This window comes from Triticum urartu, chromosome 3 (assembly GCF_003073215.2).
Source record: "Triticum urartu cultivar G1812 chromosome 3, Tu2.1, whole genome shotgun sequence".
Taxonomy (NCBI): domain Eukaryota; kingdom Viridiplantae; phylum Streptophyta; class Magnoliopsida; order Poales; family Poaceae; genus Triticum; species Triticum urartu.
Window position 1 is genome coordinate 100,857,455 of NC_053024.1, and position 13,389 is coordinate 100,870,843.

Consider the following 13,389-nt stretch of genomic DNA (forward strand, 5'->3'; position numbering starts at 1 on the left):
CGAAGGGGGGAAACATCCGGAAAAGTATTCCCGGTGTTTCACGTTTTCGGATAGATGAACCAGAGGAGGGAAAGTTGTGTGTTTGCTATGATAGGGGTGTGTGGCGGATGAACAGACTGCGTATTCAAATTCGTCTCGTCGTTCTGAGCAACTTTCATGTACAAAGTATTTTCATTCGAGTTACGGATTATTTTATATTGATTTTTAAAGTTTTAAATCATTTTTTAAATTATTTTTAATTCGAAAACTAAATGTTAAATTGCTATGGGTACATAGAAGTGTACCCACAGATGGGCCTGGGGTGGCTGACCAGTAGGCCCAGTTGACTTGGTCAACTGACCAGTCAGCAGAGGCTAACTGATGGGACCGGTCAAAGTCAACAGCCCAGTCAGCATTGACCGTTAACTGGTTAAACTAACTAGTGGGTCCCGCTTGTCATAGTCTCATAGTAATTAAATAGGGTTAATTAGCTTTAACTAAATGATTAGGTTAATCTAATCCGGATTAATTAAGTTAATTAATTATTTAATTAATATTTTAATTAATATTTTAACTCCTTTTCTTTCCTGTTTTTTAAGGTTCTGGGGGCTGGGCCCCACGTGTCATTCGACCTGGGGGCCGATGCGGTTTACGGGCGCTGGGGGCCGATGCGGTTTACGGGCGCTGGGTGCTAACGGGCACAGCCCAAACGGGCGCTGGCCCACGGGGGCGCACCTGACTGGGCGCCGTGGGGCGGCTGGTGGGCGCGGGTGCCAGCGCACCGGCGTGGAGCTCCGGCGGCTGCGACCGGGCGGAGCATGGGGAGGACCGCGGCTGCCGACACGCAGCAGGGCGGCCGGAGGCGGATGACGGGCGCGCGAGGCCGCGGCGAGAGGGGCGGAGGCTCGTCGGCGCGAGACAGGGCGAGCAGGAAGGAGCAGCGCGTGCGGGTGCGGCGAGCGGGCGGTAGAGGCGACGGGACCGGCGAGCTGCAGCAGCGTCGGTGAGGGGCGCGGGCTCGGGGCGCGCACCGCGAGCAGGGGCGCAGCACGGGCGGGCGACGCGCACAGGGCGCGGCTGCGGCGAGGCCCGAAGCGGACGGCGCGAGCGCCGGGTGGGGCGGGGCTGCGGTGAGCGCGGTCGGGCGATGCGGCGCGTGGTCGATGTGGTCGAGGCGAGTGGGGGCGGGCGCGATGGCTGGCGGCATCGAGCGAGGCAGCGGTGCGGGCTCGCGCGCCAGGGCGCGTGCGAAGGCGCGCTGGGCGCAGCCGATGTGGCTGGTCTAGGTGCGGGTCGGGCGCGGCGGATGGCGTCCGACAGGGGGATAGGGGAGGCTCGTCGTCTCACCGGCGTTCGTGGGGTAATGGCAGCGGGGCTCGGGGTGGCGGACGGAGACGACGCTCCGACGAGGAGAGGGATGAGGAGGCGAGGAGGCAGGCCGGCGGGGTGGCTTCAGCGAGGTCCAGGCGCTCCGGGCGGCGAGCGCGTCGGGGACGATGGGGTCGGGGCGCCGTTGGCCCGGTCTGGATCGAGCAGAGGGGGCGAGGAGCGAGGGGAATGGGGAGGTTGGTCCCTGATCGATCGGGAGAGGGAGAGGGATGGCGACGTGAGGGGGTGGGCCGGCCTAGTCAGCCTGGTGGCCAGCTGGGCCAGTTGGCCCAGTGGGGGGCTCCTTTTTTTTTTGATAGTTTTGTTTTCTGATTTTGTGTTTTTTTCTTTCTTTTATTTATTTTCTTTACTATTTATTTAGTTTAGGGCATTTAAGTATTTTCTAAACATGTGCTTTCTTCACTGTAATTACCTATGTAATATTTGGCACAGTCCGAACATTTTTTTTAATGTTTTAAAACTTTGTTGTTGGCCATATTTTGAATTTGAATGTTAAACCGGTTTTGAATTAACGTAGATTATCAACACTGGCCGAGGTGACGTGGCATCATTTTCAGAAGGTTATTGTAACTTAATTATTCAGGCGTCACACCAATCTTACGCACGCAATTTCCTGATGTTAAGCCGAAGTTCTTTGAAGACGATCTCCGATCCTTGAGTTGATCAAAAGGCTCACACACGCACGGAGAGTATGGCGCAACGTGCACCAACGGCCGTTCGTCGTGCCAGATGTCCCCGTGGCACTGCACCCATGCATATGATGATATGAACCGTCAAATAATACAGCAAAATAGAATCTTAGTTGCCTTTAACTCCTGGCACGCAGACAGAGAGCATAAGAATCTGACCTTATCGTCCACCACACTGACCTAACCTGACCCGACCTGCCGCGCGCCGGAGAAGGCGCCGGAAGAAGAATATCATATCATCAGTGCAGGTGTGCAGATTCGGCGGCCGGCCCGTCGACCTGCGTATATGCGATCGGTCTGTCGACCTGCGTATATGCGATCGGTCTGTCGACACACGTCCAAAGGGGCAGCGGAACAAGCGAGTATAAAAGGGTATGCAGGCCTCGACACACTGAGCAGATCAACGAGCGAGGCCAAGCAACGCATACCACTGCTTCACTTACTCGATCGGCCAAAGCAAGCAAGTGAGGTGATCATGGGCGGCGGGCACGACATGCACGGCGGCCACAACGGCGGCGTGAAGGGCTTCGTGTCCAGCCTCGTCGGCGGCGGCAAAAGCCACGGGTACGGCGGCCAGGGGCACGGCTGCGACCAGGGCTACGGCGGCCACGGGCAGCAGCAGCAGCACGGGTACGGCGGCCACGTGCAGCAGCACGGCTACGGCGGCCATGGGCAGCAGCAGGGGTACGGCGGCCACGGGCAGCACGGGTACCCTCCGCCCGCCGCCGCGGCTTGCCCCCCGTACGGCGGCTACCCGGCGCAAGGCTACGCGCCGGCGGCTTACCCCGCGCAGCCCGCGCCACACCACGGTACGTGACTAATTAACCGAACACCCTGCATGCATGCATGACGAGCGGTGCTTGTGATAACCGTTTGTGAGCGTTGCAGGTGGGCACATGGGATCGTACCACACCGGGCACGGCGGCGGGCACGGGCACGTCTACTCCGGCGGGAAGCACATGGGCGGCGGGAAGCACGGCGGCAGGAAGTGGAAGTGAAGTGGCCGATAGCTGCCGCCGGTCGGTCGCCCGCGCGCTCACGTACGCACCTGCTGCGTGCCTTAGCTAAGTATAACCGTACCATGGATGCTCCGTATGTATACGTACGTAAATAAAGGGCAACGTACGCGCCACGCGCGTGTGCGTACGTTAGCTTATCGCCTGAGCTGGTGGTTCTGTGTAGTGATGCTGTGAGTGTGGTGTGTGTGACGACCCAGTACAAAATAAAGCCTACAGCTCGTACTATATGTACCGAGCAATACTGTTGCACCGTGTCATGTGTCGTGTATATGATCCGAGTGTACTACAGTCTACAGCTCACAAACAAAATAAATGCTGCCTGCTAAAATCCTGTTTAGTTTCAATAAATCATCTGACTTAAAACTAGTGACTTATAAGTCATGCCTATTTGGTTGTCATCTGACTTATAAGTCACCTGATCATACCTTTTCACCATATTTTTTAATATAAAGATGATGGGACCCATGCAAAAGAATGTGACTTATAAGTTTTAAGTTGGGGTGGAGCAACTTATGACTTATAAGTTGAGGTGACTTATAAGTTGGGTTCGTTTGGCAAAATAAGTCACTTTTTTCACTTTTCGAATTATAAGTTGGTGACTTATTTAGAACCAAACAGAGCCTAAATCAGCAATAAGTAATATGAAACGGAGTGACTACTGTCTTATGTATGTACGGATAGGATGATGTGAAACTTCCCTAACTTTTTCTTTCAATCAGGCAAGCCCTTTTCCATTAATTTCTCCACGGAAAGAACATTGTATCTTACAGAATTACACAGCCTAAGAGAAAAACTGACTAAGGGTATCTTCAATGGCGACCCGTAAATTTCCTCCCACATACATTCGCGGACGGGGACTAAACTACGGACATGGATGCGGGAGGCCGCCATCCAACACTAACCGGTAACCGCATACATTACAAGCTCTTTTTCAACAAACTGGATGAAATTCATGCAAACTCGATCGGGTTTCATATAAACATAACGGATTTTATACAAACCGAACAAATGATTACATTTTGATCATATTTTCAACTTAAAACGAAACAAGAGTCTACAACCAGCGTTGGTGGATATCCATTCCGACGACATGATGGGGCACTTGGTACAACAGCCTTTTCATGTCTTCCTAGGAAGACATGATAGAAAACCCGTTGGAGCACTCGGTACAACAACCTTTTTTCCGAAAAGGAGGATGACCCCCGGTCTCTGTATCTGGGAGATGCATGCAATAATTTTATTAATTATTTATAAAGACATTACAAAGTAATAGGACAGTAAATCTAAAGCCACCATCTTGGCAACATCTGTCGGTACTCCTATCTTTTTGTTGAAGGAGTGCCAAAAGTCCGAGCGAATACCAAACAGACCTTACACCAAAGCCTACCATCTAAAACCGGAGGCCCCAACCAAGCCATTTCCCGAGTCTGGGCACACACCGGTCCGGCGCACTGGCCGCCGCCGTCATCTTCCACCGATCCATCTTCAGAGCAGGTACTGGCGCATCGACGCCCCCACGGCGTCAGGCAACGCCTCCTCCCTACGCGCGTCCATCATCATGCATCTGACGCTGAGACCTTGCAGCGCCACGCCACCAAGACTCCACAACGTCGATGCGTCACATGAAACGCCGCTCAACAATTGAAACCGTCCATTGGTCCCTCGAGACAATGCACACCTCCAAGGATCACGCCTTCAAGGGAGAACGACACAAGAGCGTCACCGTCATCCGATCGTTTGATCTAGGGTTTTCTCCGGAGGTAGCGGAGGGAGTCTCGAGCTTCAACTCGATGATGTCTTCAAGAAGTAGACGACATAGAAATTGCGGCCATCGTTGGCTTTACCACGGAGCGGAAACCTTATAACGCCAAAGTACAGATAATCTACAACACCATAGCAGAGTCCACACAAGGGCGGACACACCAAAAGTACAACAAGAAATCTCGAAAACTAAACAACCAGATTACAACAAACCGTAAGCCAGACCTAAAATGAACCCACCAGGGGAACAACTTGAAGAGGAACCACAGAACTTCAAGAATCCACAATGCGAAGAACACCATATCGCGCGCCCTGGCGGGCAAACACTTTTGCAGTCTGCATCACCTTTTGAAGTAGAAAATGTTGTGTGCACGACGAAGTCTGCACCATAGCTGCACGAAGGCTAATCCAGCCGTTTGCTGCACTTTTTTGATTTGCATGGACGAGCTGATATGCTTTGTCAGGCAGAGATCGTCCGTTGTGCGTCGTGTGTATAGCAGCTCTCGTGCACCCTCCATAGCCTCATAAGCTTCAATCTTCAAAAGCCTTGCCCAAACATAAGAAAAGAACATGCAGCAAAAACAATCTCAAGTAGAGTTCTAACAACAGAGCATCAAAGGTTACTTTATTCCAGATAGTCCAAGGCCCCCAACATATGGCAGCAATACATAACATATAAAATTTCCCCGCCCAGGCAGAAAATGATATAGCCAAGAAAAAAGATGATTGGCATCAACTCCTTTATAAAAAGAGCAATTAGGATTCCTCGCCCACTGACGCATTTTCATATTAGTTAAGACAACATTTTGGAATGACCACCACATTTTTTTTATCATGAGAGGTATCGGATCCTCCCAAATCAACTTATTATTTGAGCCAGAGATGTTTCGCTCAAACTATATACACCCCCAAGGCCGACCCATGTGGGGGCTGGGCGCTCCTTTTTTAAAAAATATATCTTCTTTTCTGTTATTTTTACTTTGAGAATTGTTCATCAATCTTAAATTCAAAAAAGAACGTTCGGGATCTCAAAAAACTGTTGAAGGTTTTTTGAAATTTCAATAAATGTCCATGAAAGCAAAATATTTTCATGAAATCAGAAAATGTACATGAATTTCAAAAAAATGTTCATCAACTCAAAATAATTTTCCAGATCCAAAAATGTTCACGAATTCAGAAAATGTACATGCATTTAAAAGAATGTGTGTGAATTAACAAAACTATATGTGAATTTCAAAATTGTTTATAATTCAAAAAATTTCATGAATTCATAAAATATTCTTTGATTCAAAAACATGTTCACGAATTCAGAAAATGTTCAGGAATTTGAAAATTGTTGCAAAAGTTGTTCACAAATTCAGAAAATATTCATGAATTTCAAAAAATGTTTGCAAATTATAAAAATGTTTACGAGATTAAAAAATAAAAAAGGAAAATGAAAATGGAAGGATAAGGAGAAAAAGTAAAAAATAGTAAAAAGAGGAAAAGTAAAAAGAAAGTGAAAACAGAGAAAAAACGGTTCGAAAAATTTCTAGAACCTTCCCAAAAGCGGTGGAAGAAAAAACCAGCAAGCAGCCTGCCCCGCCCTACTCCCCCAAGCCGAAGAAAAGCGGGCCAACCCAGAAAAGTGTGGATGAGCATGCGGTGGTTCACGGTAGGCCGCTAGATAACGATCTATTCGTGGATTAGGACCTGCGTGAAATCACCAATTAAGAAGTACTTTTTGCAAATGTTAACCTGGAAGTTTTTTTTTCGTAGATTCATTTATTCAAAACATTTTATCTATTAAACCATGCGTCCAAATCTCGAACCATTTTCACTACTGGATTTCTTGTCTCGAAATCTTGAAAACTATCTCATGTTGATAGGTTTCGATGAAATTTTTTTTGACAAAAAAAACCGAATCAGGAGCAAGTTTCCTCCCTCTCCAAAAAGTTGTGTCTCGCGCAGAAGCAAATCTATGTGCCTCTAGGAGAACCAAATTTGTGCCTCTCGCAGCAAAAAAAAATCACGTTTTTTATTTCCAAGAGGCACAACGCTGAAGCAAATCCGTGCTTACACGAGAAGTAAATCTGTGTCTCTCGCGGAAGGAATTTTTCTTTCTTTTCCGAGAGGAATGACTATGCCTCTCGCGAAAGCAAATTCGTGCCTCCATGAGAAGTAAATCTGTGCCTCTCATGGAAGGAAAAAAGAAAACATATTTTTTCCTTTTTCGAGAATCATAATTGTGCCTCTTGCGGAAGCAAATTCATACCTACACGAGAAGTAAATATGTGTCTCTCATGGAAGAAAAGAACACATTTTTTTTCTTTTCCGAGAGGAACGACTGTGCCTCTCTCGGAAGCAAATTCGTGCCTCCACGAGAAGTAAATCCGTGCCTCTCATGGAAGAAAAAAAGAAAAGATATTTTTTTCTTTTTCCAAGAGGCACGACTATGCCTCTCGCGGAAACAAATCCATGCCTACACGAGAAGTAAATCTGTATCTCATGAAAGAAAATAAAACACATTTTTTTCGTTTCCGAGAGGAACGACTGTGTGCCTCTCGCGGAAGCAAATTCGTGCCTCCATGAAAAGTAAATTTGTGTCTCTCATGGAAAAAAATACATATCTTTTCCTTTTTTTGAAAGAAAAAATATGTATTTTTTTTCTCATGGAAAGAAAAAAACACATATTTTTTCTTTTTTTTTACTTAAAAAAATATGTTTCACGACTGTGCCTCTCGCGGAAGCAAATTCATGCCTCCACGAGAAGTCAATTTGTCCCACTCGTGGAAGGAAGAAAAACGCGGTTTTCCCTTTTCGGAGAGGCATGACTATGCCTCTCATGGAAGCAAATCTGTACCTCTCATATTTTTTTTAAACGCGTTTTAGTGCTCAAGAGTAACCCTTGCGGGGGCTCCTCAAGGAGTACTCCTTGATTAGTTGCTCCTGGAGCTGCGGGAAAAGAGCAAGCTTATCAGGATCAACCAGTAAGCTCATTAAGGCCCCTGGCATTATTCAGTCCGAGATGAAACTTCCCTGACTTATTCGGCCCAGCAAATAAACTGTGCCCACAAAAATAAACCCCCCATTTCAAGAGCCAAGCCCAACCCGCTTCAGATCTTCCGGAGTGTGCTAAAAAAGTCCTCCACAGAGCACACCCTGCTACAAAAAATCTCCACAGAGCACACGCTGGACTGCACACGTACGGCTAGCCAAGCGCGGCAGACAAACACAAGTTCGACGTGAGAATCATGCGCATCCCCGGTGTTTTTCCTTGCCAACATGGCAGGACATCCAACTCCGATGGCTCGAGACAGAGCAGGTCCAGGCACGGAGCCTTGCCAAACGCCAAGCCAAAATTATAGAGAGAAATTCTATATTTCCTATCATCAGTAAAAGACATTTCTCCAAGCTGAGCACATCACATGCAAGTACAAGCACGCTACAACGACCAGTGGGCACATCACACACACACACACACACACACAACACACACACACACACACACACACACACACACACACACACACACACACACACAAATTCAGTGCTACGACTAGGCAGTCTGAACTCTGAACGAATGCTAATCTCAGTCCTGTATCCAAAATCTTCGAAACAACCATTCTTAATAGACTACATCTGTATGTCATATCTCTCTGGCCGACCAATATCCATTCTATATTTCTATTCCAACCTCCCATATCTGGTCTTTCTTCAGTGGAACTTTCTTTCTCCGTTGCCATCCATGTCACCTGTACCTCCTTTCTCGTTTAGTTTTCTCCTTTCAGGTTGCACGCACGCACGCACGCACGCTCTATAGCTGGCCAGACAGGCCTCGCCCGGGGTCATACCTCGACAGCAGCCGCCTCTGTCCAAACACCACAGAACAAGCACCAACAGATGGATGTCAATTGCCATTGTACATGGTAAGTTGGTAACTGAATCAGTTACCTTCAGTAGTGCAATTTTCAGAGAACGGATGGAGAGTTCAGAGAAGGGACACTCACGATGGGCTCAAACTGAGGCGCTGTCAGGTTGGTCTCGAGGTTCCTTAGCACCAGCAGGATCTGCACGGCGTGACAAATCTTTCTTAATCAGAATGGTTGTTCATATGAGGAGCAGAGCAGGGGAGACTGAATATTGCGAATGGTCATACTGAAGAAAAGTAACTGGAAGTAAAGCACTGACCGTCTTCACAGTGATCCCATCCATGTCCTTGAGTTTCTGCAGGTGGGCTTCGATGCGGCACGGCGTGGCCGGGTCGAATATGTCGCCGATGAACCGGTATACCCGCGCGAAATGCATGTCGTCTGCAAGAGCGGCACCAGGAAATGGAAATAGGATTCAGTTCAGAAAGAATAAACTTGGCCACTGTGAAGCAAAGAAGACTTGCTTACCAGGGGACAAGGGAAGTGGAATCGTCTCATCCTCTGCATCGGCGATCGCCGACGCTTCGCCTGTGCTGCCCGTGCCAGTCCAGTCCATGCCCGTATCGTCGAAGCTCGGCGCCCCCATGAATGAGCTGCCACCTAAGTAAATATGAAAGCGAAGTTATGATGATTATGGTGTTTTCGTTGCAACTCTGTGCGTGCGCGTGTAGAAATGGAAAAGGTTCAGAAGGATACCTGGATGTGTTGCTGCGGCTGGTTGAGTCTGGCTCCCTGCACCTCCATGGCTCACCCAGGCAGAGCTGCCTGAACTGCAAGCCCAGTCCAAGTTCTGCATGTCTGAACAACACACAGAGCACACCGCCATGTTAGATTAGTTAAGAAGCACAGTGATCAGAAAGTTCAGAACTCTGAGCCCAGAAAGCGGAGAACGGGAGGCAGAGTCACTTGCCATTGGACGCAGGAAGAACTCCCTGTCCCGGATAGGTCCAGCCGACGGGACCCTGAACAGCACCGGACGGACAATGTTGCGGCTGTCCGTGCAGCACTGCCGTCCCGTCGGCCGGCGAGATCTGCTGCTGCGACATGGCGAGCCTGCGGCTCGGGTGCTGTGGCGGCGGCAGCCCGGCGGCGAGGCCCAGCCTCTGGACCTTGAGGAAGTACTTCTGGGCGTGGCTGCGTATCTGCAGTGCACAATGTTCCATTTCATTTCACAGTCGAACCGTCAGAACGCAAGTGTAATTTGCAAGATGGACAGTGAACTTGGGGCTACCTGCACCGCGGTCTTGGTGCGGACGTGCTCCTCGATCTTCCTCCAGTCGCGGCCGAACCTGGAAAACCGCATGAAATGGCCAGCAGATTCAGCGGAGGATTCGGAGTTCCAGACTTACTAGCCTGTTCAGAAACGCAGAGGACAGTCAGTCACCTGAGCAGGGCGTCGAGGAAGCGCTCGTGCTCCTCGGGGCACCACCGCTCCCTGGGCCTGGTGATGGTGTAGGGCTTCCTCGCCTTCTTCCCCGGCGACGACGACGTTCCCTCGCCGCCTCCTCCCCTCTCCGCCATGATCCACCGGACCAACAAGCTAGCTAGCTAGGTCCCCTGTGCTGCTCGTCGCTCTCGATGCCCAAGCTAGCGCGACACCCGCTACGTCTATATATAGACTCCGCCACGCACGGACGCGGCCCCGCGTAAACCCATCTGTCCTCCGGGTGTTGGGAGCTGTGCTGCCATGATGAGAGGCGAGGCTGGGTCACTCGAACTCGCCAGAGAATTAGGCCGGCCGGCGAGGGAGCGCGTGCGTACAGTTGGCGCTTGCATGGATGTGGCGAGGCTGGCCGCTAGGCCGAGGCGGCCGCCCCGGGTTGGTGCAAGCCCCGTGCCGGCCGGACCGCGACGTGTGCTCCCACGGCGGTGTGGCGGGGAGGAACAGGAACGTGCGCGCGCCGGTGGCAGCGCGTACGGAGGCGCTCATCTCCCTCGGGTTCTTTCCGTTCCGGGGCGGCGAGTCGGCAGGCACACGCTAGGTTTTCGCCGCGCGCGCGGGGGGCAGGCGATCGACACGGTTCGGTGCGAAGTCCACGAGGGGATCGAAAGAGTCGATCCGGCGACGTGGCCTCTTCCTCGCCTTCCGTCCTCCCTCCTCCCTCATCGGCCGGGTCTAACAGAGCTCAGCCTAGCTTAGATGGTTAGATTTCTTGTACGTATATACTTCCTCCGTTTCAAATTATTCGTCGTGATTTCAGTTCAAATTGCTGTATAAGCATATTTGATTGATTGTACCGCGTGAAAAAAGGATTGTGCTAAAGCATGTCTACATTGCGTCGTGTCTGGGTTTACCGTGCTGGTCGGACAAGCACGCGCTTATTCCTGCGGTGTCACGCCAAGCTCGATCGAGTCGGCGAAGATATACCTCGAGTCATTTCGACCGGTGCAACCAGGCCTTGTCTCTTCAACGCGTCCCTCGAGCCGCGGTAAATGTTTAGGTACGAGGGGTCCCATCATCATCCCCTGGATAAAGCTAGCTACGTGCCAGAAAGGGTTTTGTTTTTGGCGCCAAGCCGAGGCAGAGAGGTGATAGAGCTGATGAACTGGTACACACGTACTTGCGTTTACGTGACATGTCATGATCAGAGTATCCCGGGATGGAACAGCACGTCTTACACGTTGTCGATCGAGTTTGGCCGGCAAATCAATATAGCTCATGTGTTCGTCGTGACGGCCGTGCGGCGAGCCGGGGTTTAGGGCACGTGCACGTTTCTGTTGAGCGCGTACGTTTGGGTAAGGAATGGTTTGAGCAGGATTAGTATCGCTCGCATCACGCACATGTTTCTGCTGCTGTATAGAGTGTACGCCAAATGGCAGCAAGATATGCATGCATGCAATGCAAGCAAGAACGGAGGATTGTTAAGTCATTGTGAGTTTTAAGTTTTTTAGGCCTCATGGTGACTCGTGCGCTTTGGCGCTGACGACGGTTTGACGCCTGCGGGCGCATCTTCGTGTCTGGGGTTTCGGGTGAAGATCTTTGCTCGTTGTGGACTCCGCAGCGGCGGCACTATGCGATGTTCTCCCTCCTGAGAGCATTGTTCTCCCTACTAGAAATATTATGTCACCGGCGCACTTTAAGTTAACAAGTTAGAGCATCTCCAACGGCTGTGCCAAAAGACGCGCGCGCGGTAAACTGGGATTTTAGCGTGCGCGGGATGTTTTCGCGCACTCCAACGGTGACGGGAAACTAGCGCGCGCGAAAAAAGGCGGCAGCTCTCGCGCTATTTTTGGCGCACCGCTTCCGGCGCGCCTTTAAATTGCGGCGCTCGCCACGCGGCTATTCCACACCCCCTCTTCCTCTTCCGCTGCCACACGCGCCTCCCTCGCTTACTCGTTGCTTCCTCGCCGCTCCAGCGCCCCGCCACCGACGCGCCACCATGCCGCCGCGCCGCCGAAGAGCGTCGGCCTACCGCGGCGTCCGTCAGTACCCCAACGGCTCGTACTACGCCGAGATCCGGTCCGACGATGTCCGGCTCGGCCTCGGCACCTTCCAGACTGCGCACGAGGCCGCCCGCGCGTACGGCGCGGTGGCGTGGCGCCTAGACAGGCCGCTCGCGCAGATGAACCTTCAGGACGTCCACACGCGCCAGCAGGCGCAGGACGTAGCCCCTCCGCCTCGTCTTATCACGGATCAGGACCGTGCGGAGCACGCTCGGCGGTAGCGCCGCCTCCTCATCGCCGAGGAGGACGATCGGGCCATGGCGGAGTGGCGCCGGCGCCACCCGGAGGACGCCACCGACGAGCAAGCCTACTGGGCGAAGTAGACGGCAAAGCGCCGCGAGGAACGGTTGGACAGGCGTCGGCGGAAGGCCCTGGCGTTATCGCAGTGCGATATCGTTAAAAATGGTGGATAGTCGATCTTTACGGATAATGATCCTCGTTAGGATGACATGTGGCTCGATACCTCGGACCAGACGAGCGAGGATGACGATGATGACGACTGGGAGTAGGTTGTAGTTGCATTGCACTATCTAGTAGTTTTTTTATGTCGTTGGACCGTAGTTTTATCTATCTATGCTGTGAAACTATGTAAAATATCTATGTATCCTTTTTTATCTATGAATTTTTGTTTAGTATCATTTTTATGTTGGCCATGTATTAAAAAATGTTAATCTTGCATTTAAAAAAAGTATCAGGCATTTGGAAAATGTTAAATGAGTATAGAAAAAATGTGCCCATGTATTAGAAAAATGTTAATCAAGCACTTGAAAATGTTAAAATGTGTATAATTTTTTTGAACACATATTAAAAAAATGTTAATCCACTATTTGAAAAATACATACTAATCAAGCATTTGGAACATGTTAAAAATGTGTATATAAAAAAGTGGACCGTGTATTTAAAAATTGGTAAACATGTATTTAAAAAATATTGAACATATATTAGAAAGACATTCTCGACGTATGCCAAAAATAGAATGAAAACCAAAAGAGACAAAGGAGAACACAAAAACCATAGAAAATCAAAAAAGAAACGAAGAAAACCAAAGAAAAAAGAAAAACAGAAGTAACAAGTGCAAAGGAAAGGAAAACGGTGAGTACCCATAAAGAAAGAAAGGAAAACAAAAGAACTTTTGAAAAGCAAGCAAGAAAGAAAAATGAAGAAAAATGAGAAAGAAACAAAAAACTGAAATAACCA

At 50.0% G+C, this 13,389-nt stretch overlaps 2 protein-coding genes across 2 annotated transcripts; one reads left to right on the forward strand and one right to left on the reverse strand.

Moving 5' to 3' along the window:
* The first annotated feature begins 2,434 nt into the window (after positions 1-2,434).
* On the forward strand, positions 2,435-3,319 carry LOC125543118 (holotricin-3-like). The gene is made up of 2 exons (XM_048706370.1): positions 2,435-2,866; positions 2,946-3,319. Exons 1-2 carry the CDS (start codon positions 2,533-2,535, stop codon positions 3,053-3,055), a joined length of 444 nt encoding a protein of 147 aa, XP_048562327.1. The 5' UTR covers positions 2,435-2,532; the 3' UTR covers positions 3,056-3,319.
* A 4,910-nt stretch (positions 3,320-8,229) lies between these two features.
* On the reverse strand, positions 8,230-10,784 carry LOC125548079 (protein REVEILLE 8-like). Its single transcript, XM_048711764.1, has 8 exons — positions 10,133-10,784; positions 9,980-10,037; positions 9,659-9,890; positions 9,445-9,546; positions 9,217-9,348; positions 9,008-9,129; positions 8,827-8,886; positions 8,230-8,687 (listed from the first exon to the last, which is right to left on the reverse strand). The coding sequence occupies exons 1-8, from the start codon at positions 10,267-10,269 to the stop codon at positions 8,634-8,636; spliced, it is 897 nt and encodes a 298-aa protein (XP_048567721.1). The 5' UTR covers positions 10,270-10,784; the 3' UTR covers positions 8,230-8,633.
* Between the last annotated feature and the right edge of the window lie 2,605 nt (positions 10,785-13,389).